At 33.1% G+C, this 12852-nt stretch overlaps 1 protein-coding gene across 1 annotated transcript; it reads right to left on the minus strand.

Annotated features, from left to right (window-relative positions):
* Nucleotides 1-10461: 10461 nt before the first annotated feature.
* On the minus strand, nt 10462-12563 carry LOC126633389 (transcription factor bHLH61-like). Its single transcript, XM_050303975.1, has 4 exons — nt 11751-12563; nt 11479-11646; nt 11115-11282; nt 10462-11002 (listed from the first exon to the last, which is right to left on the minus strand). The coding sequence occupies exons 1-4, from the start codon at nt 12411-12413 to the stop codon at nt 10916-10918; spliced, it is 1086 nt and encodes a 361-aa protein (XP_050159932.1). The 5' UTR covers nt 12414-12563; the 3' UTR covers nt 10462-10915.
* Between the last annotated feature and the right edge of the window lie 289 nt (nt 12564-12852).

A 12852-nucleotide genomic window follows, 5' to 3' on the forward strand; every position in this document is an offset into this window, starting at 1 on the left:
TTAAAACTAAAAGGATACTTGGGAAAAGGATCTTCGCCAGATCTTTTTCTAAGGATTTTAGGGATTTTATAATCTTATTCGTTCATCGTATATTATATGATTAATTTTATTAAATACTATTTATATTTAATGTTAAGTATTAAATTTTGAAATAATTTATAACTGCAAATATACGATGAACAGATGAGATCACGTGATCCTAGGATCCTTAAGAAAAAGATCCGGATACTCATAACTGCACTGTTTCAGAAATGGGGACGTCTTGTTTAATTATATTTGTTTTCCTTTGATTTGCTTAATTTAATAATTAAAAAGTAAAAAAAGGGTCACCATGAAAAAAAACAAAGAATGGTTGTCATTTCTCGATTAGATATTTAGAACCTGTCACATTGCAGCATATGTATGAAAAGACGTTCTCCTATCCTTGCATTATTTTTCAGAAAGGAATCTTTTCCTTCTAATCTACCAAATGTGTGGATTCGTATCATTGAAATTTGATCAAACGGTTGAAATTATTATAATTTTTAAAATGAGACATTGTTTATAATCGTTGGATTAAAATTCAATGACACGAATTTACTAATTTGGTGAATTAGAGGAAAGAGATCGGAAAAGTATCCCTTTCCTTATTTCCCATATTGCTTGTTATACAACACCTGTCGCATTGCAGCAGATGAATGAAGCGGCTGCTGTACAACCATTTCTTTGTGTTTCAGCAATCTCCGCATGTAAGAGAAGCATAATTCACGATTTCTTGTTCACTCCCACGCTATTGCTTTCACAGTGTGATCAATAACATTGCTAATTACACAGTTGCCATATTTCCCCAAGGAAAAAAACTTGGGTAGGCACGTTATGTGGTTTAGTATGTAGGGCAAGTCATTAAGAAATTGTCAAGTCAACATTAGCAAAGTCGAATATAGGAAAGCAGCTTATACGAAATAAATTCAGAGATGTCATAGCATCTCAATTTAATATGTTTTCATGTAAAAAAAGCTTATACATGAGAATGTGTTATTAACTGAAAAACTACGTGACAAGGAATTGTTCTCCAAATGCATGGGGTTTGTGAGAGAGGATAGATTTTTATAGGTACCCAAAAGATAAGTCGGTACATAACATGTTATAGTATAAATGAAGAAATTGTTTTTAGTGTCCCTCTTATTATATTATGATATGTTATATACTAAATCATGTTCCGTGTATACTAAATATTTTTCGTGAAAAGGAGTGGTGCCTAGATAGAAAGTAATCCAATTTTCATACTGAAGTTTTCCTTCCCCATAAAAATGAGAATTTTTTTTCTCTTTTTGTTACAAAGTATTAACCAGAGAAATGTGTGGGTCCTGTAAAGTTACAGATAAAATAATGGTGGAATCATTATTATATTATATTATAATATTATATTATATGGATTTGGATTTCATCTGGATTTAAATTGTAGAGATCTTTGAGATCCTCACATCCTAATTGTTTATTGTATATCATGCGGTCATGAATCATTTGAAATTTTTTTATTTAAAATTAAACACAAATAATACATAACGAAAATTAACTACACGACATACGATAAACGATCATAATATGAAGATTCTTAGGATCCTCACAAAGAGGATCCGGATAGGATCCTCATCCATATTATATAACATGGATGATGGGTCGGTCTTGAAAATATTAGGTCCTTGTCCCTCTCAACTCCCATAAATTGAGCCGCATTGACTTCCACTTATGAAACAAAGCGAGGGATTTGGATCCTCGCCGGATCCCCTTGTTGGGGATCTTAAAGATCAACGAATACAACCATTGATAAAAAATTATGTGGCCACAATTTTTTCCTTTTTTATATTTTTCACGCAAAACGATGTTGTTTTACTTTTAAAAATATAAAAAACATTTAATTGGGACCGCACAATTTTTGATCAATGGCTCGTGTTCGTTGATCCCTAGGATCCCTAGGGAGGGGATCCAGCGAAGATCCAAATCCCAAAGCGAGGCCTTGCAGAGTTAGAACCCCTTGGACGTTGGAGGTTGACATGAGACTTGCAGTCCTAAAGATGAGCAAATAACCCACTGTGCTTAGGGCTGATTTGATATTGCTGTGCTTTGAAAAAAAAAACTGCTTCTGCTGTGCTGTGAGAATAAACTCATTTTAGCTGCTTCACGTTTACAACTTTTTTTTACCCAACACAGTGAAAATAAGCTATTTTTAAGAGTTTACCAAACACTTTTTTGAACTCAGTTTTTTTTTTATACCCTTTTTTTTTAATAAAAGTACATTGATATCAAATCAGTACTTACTCCATCAAGGCCTGGGTAACCGCTTCGAAGAACAGGGCTTGATAACAATTTTTTTTTTTTGCAACTTTAACGAAAAGCCCCCGGTACTGTTCACTTTAACGAAAAACCACATTTTTACACTAAAAAATCAATCCTGATACTATTCACTTTATCCTTTATTTTGTCCTTATCATTAAAACTTAAAGTTTTCAAACCCTTTTAATTAGTTTTCCTTTTTTTTTTGGCAAACGTGGATTAAATTATTAATTATTATGAAGGAAAGAGATTAGTGGAGATTGAACTTGTAATAGAATGCATGCGCATAAGTGCCCGCTCCTGCAGTAAAACATCATTTATATTTGTTTTCATTTTTTAACTATTATTTTTTTTGTCCTATAAATAAAAGAAATATATATGAGATAAATGAGTAAAAATGAAAGAAATGTGAAAGGTATAACAAACAAAATGAAAACTAAAACCGACAACAATTTGAAAACAAATTCAAATTCAAACATTGAAGCACTCTAGCAATTCAGATACTGCTTGAAAGAAAATTCATACACTGGAGCACTCAAGCATTCCAATGGAGTGATGGACTGCAATTCAGATACAATTTGAAACATGAAATTGAGTAACCTCTGAATTTTGAACACTTATGTAAAAGCAGGTCAATTTGAAAACTAATGTCGCGTTTACTAATCCGTAATCAAATTGAGAGGAATTGGATTGAGGGGGAATTGGATTGAGGAGGAATTGAAATGAGGTGGAATCAGAATCTGATTCCTGTTGAAGTTGTTTACTAAAACTGTCAGAAATCGGAGTAGGAATGATGTTGAGTCCATATAAGTTGTTTACTAATTCATTTCAATCGGAATGAAAACTAGGTTGATTACTATATTGCCCTTACATAAATAAATTATTTTCATACTAATTAATTAAATTAAATTCTTAATTAAATGTATATAATAAAATTCATCTATATAAGCATGTATAAATAGGTTTTATTTATTTATTAAAAGATGGCAAGAATGATGTTGAGTCTATATAAGTTGTTTACTAATTCACTTAAATCGGAATGAAAACTAAGTTGATGACTAAATTGCCCTTACATAAATAAATTATTTTCATACTAATTAATTAAATTAAATTCTTAATTAAATTTATATAATAAAATTATCTATATAAAAATATATAAATAGGTTTTATTTATTTATTAAAAATGATATAATGAGTGTCAAATGAAGGGCAATGTTGGGATAATAAGAAACAAGTGAGGGCATAATTGGAATAAAAGATGCATTCCCGATTCCCTTGCCCTCAGGGAATTCAAATACCTCACAAAACTAGGGAATCCGGTTCCTCCAATTTCAGGAATTGGATTCCTTGTCTCGTGTGGGCTCCACCACTTTTTTGATTCCTTAATATTTAGTAAACACCGGAATACTCTGTAATCGAAATTCAATTCAATTTCTTTATTCCGATTATCCTTACGTAAACATGCCATAAGGGTACACACACGTGTACACCTAGTAAAAATGGAGTGAAGTACTGACATTTTACAGAGTAGAACCTTCGAATGGTATTTTATAACTTATGTGTTCAAAATTTGCAGATTACATTACAGAGCCCTCTTTTTGATATTTGAATTTAATAAGCATCAGATAGGCCATTCAATTCAAATATCAGATTTCATTTATGAGTTTTTCTGATATTTAAAAAAAAATACCATTTGGTTTTTTCAAACGAATGAGGATCATCTTCAGATCTTTTTTGTGAGGAGTAAAGATCCTTAAATTATGTCTGTTCATCGTATATCGTGTGGTCAATTTTCGTCATATACAATTCGTATTTAATTTTAAATAACAATATTTAAAATGATTTCTGACCATACGATGTTCGATAAACGAACACGATTTAAGGAACTCTAAGATCCTCACAAAGAGGATCCGAAGAGAATCCTCATTCTTTTCAAACCTCTCTGTAATGATTGGGTTTATTTTTTTTTGAGCTAATTTTTTTTAGAAGAGACTCAGAGAGAATTTCTTCTCAAATTTTCAGACATAACTATCAACATTTCAATCAACGAATTACAATAAACAAACTCGAGACCCATTTACATGGGAGAGTGGAAAAGAGCTAGATGATGAGTTATACTGTTGATAAATTGTAGACTGTATACTTGATTATTGAGTACATAGGGGATAATAGCAAACTGCTGCAATAGTAATAACATATCCAATTAAACTCATAGGGTGACTCTATGCATTTGTATAACTCAGGTGACCCTCTACAGTAATAACACCCCTGAAGAGTAAGAACGTATTAAGATGTAATTATAAATAAGCAAACTCTAACTGTGTGCAATAATTAGAGTAATAGAGTTATTACTGTAGTTTCACTCTCCAATTTCTCAATTGTATAGTTGAACAATATGCTTGACTGGATTACGACAGACTGCTGGTCAATTCATACTGTATTCTCTGGCATGAACTATAATAGTAACATGGCAGTATAAAGATCAAATGACAGTCAAATAATGCTCAGAGTATGAATATTCAATCTGGATAAGCAACATCATCAGTCTACCAAGATAACTTATGTTTTATCCTCAGAAAGTTGGAGAAGGAGAGCTACTAGCCATCAAGTCTGCTGTAAGGACATATTGATTTAGTCACTGATTTATCCAGGTAGGAATAGATTTGACTTTCTTTTGTGAGCACCAACACGTACTTACAGTATGAGATTCAAATTTCTGTTACAGTAGTGGTAGAACAATCGATGCATGTAGTCGAGAGTAAAGTTTGTAATGTTTCTTACATTTTTCAATACACCGAAACATGATAGAACTTTCTCACCTTTCGATGTAGCACCTCAGGTCCGTCATGAGTGTCCATTCAGATCAATAGCAGTGCATTCATGTGGTAGAGAAGGTACCGCAGGGGCGACCTGAGAACACATCAAGCGCAACACATAACGCCATATGTGATCTCAGGTCACTCCTGCAGAACCCCTCTACCGCTTTGGCATATACTGGAACACTTGTTCTCTTCGAGATGGCTCTAGACTTATTTCTGTACAACTTCCCTGCCTTACCCTGCTAATATATAGCACAACTTAGAACTTAGTTGTGTACTACTTTCACTCCATTGTACTACATGAACAAAGGGGTCTCTCTAGTACAAATCTTCTTGTTTAACCATACATATAAAAGAAAACAAATTACACAAGTGGATTTAAATGTACTACAATGTAAATGTGGTACAGTTTGATTATTCGAAATTGCTTCGTACAAATGCAGCTTTGTACTTTCCAATTCTTTTGTGGTACATTTCATGCTGTTTTTGTACTCTTCTAATGCAAACCAACCTTTGGAAAATGAGAAGAGATTCTCTTTGAATGTACTTCACCAAGACCACAGGATCAAGTGATTTAGACGCTGTTGGATGAAATTTTAAAGGCTCGGATCACTTGATCCGATGGCCTTGGTGGAAGAGATCCGGAGAGGATCTCCTCTTGAAAAATGACCTTGCTGATTTGCAGACATCTAATTCTTCTCCATTCTGATTGTTCAAAATTGATCTAGTAATCAGAGGTACAATAATAATAATTCTCCATCTGGTACTCAAAATCCCTAGTTCTATCTCTGAATTTAAGACAGATTTGGGGTAAATAACTAGCTATCTTGTTTTTGTTTTTTTTTTACTTAAAAAAAAAAAAAAACAGTTCTATCACATACATAACACAAGGTCCAAATGCAAGTTGGTGTCGTTATCAACCAAAAATTCTTTTATGCACACGCGGATTGTTTTTATAGGTTACGTATGTTGGTGTCCTTATAAAACTCATACTGATTATGTATTTCCGCCACATAACATATAATACTGTATCGTCATTATGCTTGTCATTATGGTGGAAATATGTTGTCAATACAGATCCATATGCACAACCCAACTACGCAGGAGATAATTCCTCCTTTATTGACACCCACACTTTTCAAATGAAGCTCACCCCGTTTGGACCATAACTTGCAATTCGCATGAGTTCTACAATAGGAGATGTTATGTCTATATTGACTTGTTGCTCGAAAACCGTGAGGATAACTGCGGGCAAAATAATAATTGCGAGATAAAATTTCATGTGGATATGAGAGCTTTTGGTCATCAGCCACAGTATTCAATTATTTTGAATGAGTATTTATGAAGATCTTGTGGAGCCACCAAAGGCAAAGGGAAGAGCTCAAACAAGTTGAATCAAAAACCAATCTCTCAAAAGAGCAGCCTCAAAGAAAACTATCATTTCAAATCAAGTCTTTTTAAGGGCATGTTTAAATAAGGATAATAGGAATGTCAAGAATGCGATTCATTCCTATTATGGATGAACCTTACGTTTACTTACCAAGGAGAATGAAAAGTGATGCGAGTCCCACTCAAAATTTAGAATGCGATTCTTGATTTCCAAAGAATCGAATACTTAAGGGAGGAGGTTGGAACGAGTAAACAATTAAAATTAGAAAACTGCCTAAGCCCCTGCCTAGGCGCTAGATTCATGCCCGCTACCTAATTAGGGCCTAGCGCCTTTTAAAACATTACTAATTGAACATACCCAAATTATGAGTATAACTCATATTGGGTGTTATTACCGTTTACTTAATCAATACTATTTCAAAGGCAAAATATGTCAAGGGTCACATATCACAATATATTTTCACTGTGATGTGACCCTCGGTTATTCATAAATGTGATGAGCTACAATTTTTTTTTTGGGTCAAATAATAGATTTTGTTAGATTATATGTTAGATTAGTCACGACGAGATTTGAACCCACGTCATCATGCAAGAGCTCAATACCTTTCTACCACTATGATAAATGACCACTTACTGATGAGCTACGTACAAAAATTGGATTTTGATAAATTTATATATTCAAAGCCTGTTGTGGTTGCTTTACATATACAAATATAACTCTAATATTCTCTTCGACAGTACATCTGCATATGCACACTATCTAGTATGAATTGTGTATATTCGCTAATTTAAGCATATATTCGATTCAGCAACATCCAAGTGATAAATATGCATCTAAAGCAACTTTCTCAATGTTCGGCTATTTCTTTATGTTTCTGCATTGTATTTCCACTATTACCATGAGTGTGTCTTGGACGAACTACTATTTAGACCAATCAAAACATCAAATTTATGATATTGGCGTTTCATAACCATCCATTATCTATAACATCATGGAAGTGACTCAACCTCTATTTCTATAATATTATCATGATCCAGCGACATCCTTAAAATCTCCCAAACCAAACAAAAACAAAAGTATTGGTGTAAATTAACTATCTAACGGACATAATATATTATCGAAGTGTTGAGAAAAAATACTTTAAAATAATGTTCAGATAATTACGTAATGGAATTACAGGCAAATTTTGCAGATATTGAAGTTATTTTTCAATGCCCAATCCTGCTTCGTAAGTCTGCAAAATAAATAAATAAATAGCCACCCAATCAAATTGTTGGTTTTTACATGCAATGAAATTCAAAATTCCAATAATCAGCAAGGATAATAGACAAAATTATCATTTTTTTTACAATTTAATAAGAGAATTGTTAGTGGCACTCCAAAACCTTATTTTGTGCACTCCAAACTTTCTATAACTACTAGAAAGAAAAATACACTTGTGAGGAGTGTAGAATGAAATTTTTGGAGTGCTAATAACAGTTCCTTTTAATAAAACATATTTATTAATACCTGGAACAAGTTCAACCATGTGACGATTCTTGGATGCGTCATAAATATATTTCTGTTAAATACCTAGAAGAGGTTCAAATACATATAGTCATATGTTGAGGTCATTTCCAATTGTGATTGTATTGAATCTGTGTTTGCAATTAAGACCAAATCATGATTTCCATGAAATCAATTGAGAACATGGCAGTTGCATTGCCATTGCTCTAGTACTTTGCATTGTGTGCTAGATCCACTCATACAAAGAAAAAAAATTAGAAGTTGGTATATATTTTCTTTAAAATGTTTGGCAGGATTAATATACACATCTTTAACAATATATAGATCCCCTAATTAAATTGTTTTTTACACAACTTTTATAGTATTAATGTAAATAGGCAAAAACATAACAAACATTCATAACCAATTACTCAATTTCATGAAACCTTGTCGACGTATCCATGTATCTTGTTTCCCCATAAGGACCTCCTCATGAAAATGGAAATGTCGTATAAAAGGGTGTCATCTTATAGCAAAGGAGACGACGATTATTAACTATGAAGTTATAACAAAATTTTTGAAATACTTTGTGGAATTTAGGATCAGAGTAAAATGTTTCAGCATTTGTTGAATCATGCTATGCTCATTTTTCCGTGGGTATACCTGCAACAGGGTTTAATGCTAGGGATATCAAATTCTTAAACAAAAATATATGAATCAAATGATGTGGTAGTAGATGATTTAATTATTACTTAAGTGTTGCTTAGCGTGCTTATTTTATATTGGTGACACGTCATTCAATTTGCAAATTTGATTTAAAAATTTGTTCTCCTAGCACTATCCAAAATAAAATATTCAAAAGAAAAATATCATTCTTCAACAACTAGACTAAAGGATAAAAAATAAAAAAACAACTAGACTAAGGGAGGCAACAAAATATTAACATAGCAGCTATATAGCTTTTAGAACATTTAATTAGGAAATGGAAGTAAGTGGTCATTTACCACAGTGGTGGAAATAAGTCAAGCCCTTGCATGAATGCGTGGGTTCAAACTTCGTTGGTGACTAATATAACAAAATTAATTAATTGTTTACAAAAAAAAAAAAAAAAAAAAGGAAATGGAAACCCTACTGGGCCTAGACCCATTACAAAGTCAAGGAATAGTAATTTGGGCTAAGAAGGTTGGTCCCAACAGTAAAAAGCTAAATTTCTTTGTATCACATTCCAAATATAATGATTTCAACACGAGTAGTGTTATCTACGTACATTTTTTTACTTCTTACACACTTCTTGCTTTCGGCAGTCGGATTGAATAAATTAAAAAAATATAAATAACAAAAAATTAACAAAAATGTGTGGAAAATAAAATTAAATGTGTGAATAGCTATATCCTTTTTGCATAAGATGGTACCTTCGTTTCATGACTCTATTCCACCCTAATGAAACAAAAAGAAAAAGCCAAAAGCAAATTAAATTATAAACAATAATAATAATCTGTCTACATCTGCTCTTTGTATGCAAAGCGTTCAAATCTTTTGCACTTAAAATTCTTTGTGACCTCTCCGTGTCTTATCTATTTGAGTAATATATGTCATTTTGACTTAATTTATCTTTCATTTTTAATTTTTTTTATCAAGTAGATAAGTTGAAGAGTTAAAATTGTTAATTAGGAAATGGAAGTAAGTGGTCATTTACCACAGTGGTGGAAATAAGTCAAGCCCTTGCATGACTGCATGGGTTCAAACTCCGTTGGTGACTAATATAACAAAATTAATTGTTTACAAAAAAAAAAAAAGGAAATGGAAACCCTACTGGGCCTAGACCCATTACAAAGTCAAGGAATACTAATTTGGGCTTATTATTTTGGGCTAAGAAGGTTGGTCCCAACAGTAAAAAACTAAATTTCTTTATATCACATTCCAAATATAATGATTTCAACACGAGTAGTGTTATCTACGTACATTTTTTTACTTCTCACACACCTCTTGTTTTAGGCAGTCAGATTGAATAAAAAAATATATATATAAATAACAAAAAATTAACAAAAATGTGTGGAAAATAAAATTAAATGTGTGAATAGCTATATCCTTTTTGCATAAGATGGTACCTTCGTTTCATGACTCTATTCCACCCCAATGAAACAAAAAGAAAAAGCCAAAAGCAAAATTAAATTATAAACAATAAGAATAATCTGTCTACATCTGCTCTTTGTATGCAAAGCATTCAAATCTTTTGCACTTAAAATTCTTTGCGACCTCTCCGTGTCTTATATATTTGAGTAATATATGTCATTTTGACTTAATTTATCTTTCGTTTTTAATTTTTTTATCAAGGAGATAAGTTGAAGAGTTAAAACTGTTAATTGAAATTTAAATGAATGACCAAGTGTCAAACAAATAAGATAAATCACAAAAAAATCACAAAAAATTTAATCTCGTATGCAAAATAGTATATCCACATAGGAATCTGTAGGCAACAATCTACAACTACATCCATAGAAAAGCTTTCTTACATCATCATTACATCCCCTTCTCCAACTAATTTTATTTGCAATCAACAACCAACAACACCAATACAAAGTTGGTTAATTTGTGTCAATTCACTCCCACATAGCTTCTAAACCCTACTTTTAGCCTTTTCTTGGCACTTAAAATGTCGAAGATACTCTTTTACTCCGGGAGAACAAAATACATTGTACATGAATTAACATCTCCTACTACTGAAGCAAATGCTACTCCATGAAAAGACACCAATTATTTAATAATATATAAAAAAAAGGTGAATTATAATATAACCTCTCAATAGCAAAGTGTCACTGAAAGTCTAGAGATTACAACAAAAAGCCATCTCCTCTAAAGCTTTAACGCAAAAGTTGTTACTTTTCCTCTTCCCACTTTATTCTTGCAATTACACGCATCTTCCTCCATATCCTGCATTTCTAAATAATTCTTGCTTTATGTCCTCAGAAGTTACCAGTGTTCTCTGATCAGAATCCTGTTTAATGACATCAATGAATCACCAGATAAAAACATTAACTTAATACTTCTCCAACTAAACAAGTCACAAAGAGATTCTATTTATATTACTGGAAAGCCAATTCACATACCTCTGAGCAAGAAGCTTGCACTGCAAAGTCATTGAAGCAGCTAATCACACACTGCTGAATCTCAAGGCCTAAGGCTTCCAAGGTAGACACTGTTGATAACAACAGCCCTGGCTTTCCTGCACAGCATATGTCAATCTTGGTGTCCACATTCCTCCTTTGCACATCAAACTGCAAATCAATCCAACACCAATGCCAATTCTTAGCTTTATTTTTTCATATTCGAGCGATATTCTAAAGTAATCTAAACTGCGGTACAGGAGATTTGAATATGGGCGCAGAGGGGAGAGCACACACACAAACTGCTCTAGCCAACTTGAGTATGCCCTGGTCTGCATTTTAAGATTAAAATATGCAGGGTACATACCTTAGGTGAGTTCCTGACTAGCATTTCATTTGGTTTGATATCCTTGAAAAGGCTCATCACATTTAACTGATCTGAATCTGCTTCAATTTCTTGTTGCAAATTGTTGATTCTCTCTAGGAGCTCCTTCATGTAATCTATAGTGTCTCCAAGTATAGATGTTCTATCCATCTACAAAACCACAGTAATAATTTAACCAAGAAAATTAGCCTCTGTATTCAACATTAATCATATCTACATGCATTCTGAAAAAAATGGGGTTTAAACTTAATTACCTTACTTATCTTGGGCACAATTGATCTTAGCATCGAAAGCCGGTCATTCAATCGCTTTCTTCTTCTTCTCTCAGCCATTAGATTCTTTGATGGCTGCCCCTGCAACTTCTTATTAGTAGCTCTGGTATTTCTCTCCACACAGATTCCCACGTTGAAAGAGGGGACTTGGTCAGGGGACTGAGTTGGCTCCACTTTACAGGCTGCTGCAGCTTCAGCTTGAGTCTCCAAGTTGTGTATTTCATCACCAAGCAAACCCAACTCTTCTTCTTCAAGCATGGACCATGGATTGTCTTCCGGGACCAGAAACGGCGGCGTATCAAGGGTGCTGTAGGATGAGTCAGTGACTTGCTGCTGAGCTGAGAGTAGTGCTTCATCAGTAACGCCAAAGCCGAAGGGATAGTAGACTTCTTGATTAAAGGTTGCGTTGAAGTTGTTAAAGTTGGGTTCAAATGGAGGTGAGAATTCATGGATGGAAGAAGAATTTGGGAAGAAAGAAGATGAAGGTTTTTGTTGATCAAAGTAATCAAAATTTCCCCAGCTACCACTACTAGACAGCAAATCATTCATTTCTGTTGGAATATTGGTTTCCCATGTACTGCTACTCCTGCTGTCTCTTCTTAGAGCTAATAACTCCTCTAAGAAACTATGTTCATTCAACTCCATCTCCCCCTCCCTCTCTCTCCCCCACCCTCTCTCTCTCTGTATTTCTCTTGGGAATGTTGATGGTGCTAATTAGGTAAGTGCCCTGATAACAAGAAGATGCAACAAGTGGAACATTTATATAGGAACAAGCTTGAAAGGCTAGTTCCATTATTTTAATACATTTCACTATCTATTAGGTTTATTTATTTATTTTATTTTAGGACCCTCAAAAACCTAAGATTAATATGGAATCTCTCTCTCTCTCTCTCTCTCTCTATGTCTATAGGTATAGTAACTACTTCTGGCTATTCTTTATGTCTATAAGTAATAATACTTGACTCCTTATAGGTAAGAGGAAATTCTTAATTATTTGCAAAATACATGTGTTTAGAGATGGCATAATCAAACGAATTAGAGTAATATGCTCTTTGTTTTTGTATTCAAGTTCGAATCTCTTTTT

This window comes from Malus sylvestris, chromosome 8, assembly GCF_916048215.2.
Source record: "Malus sylvestris chromosome 8, drMalSylv7.2, whole genome shotgun sequence".
NCBI lineage: Eukaryota > Viridiplantae > Streptophyta > Magnoliopsida > Rosales > Rosaceae > Malus > Malus sylvestris.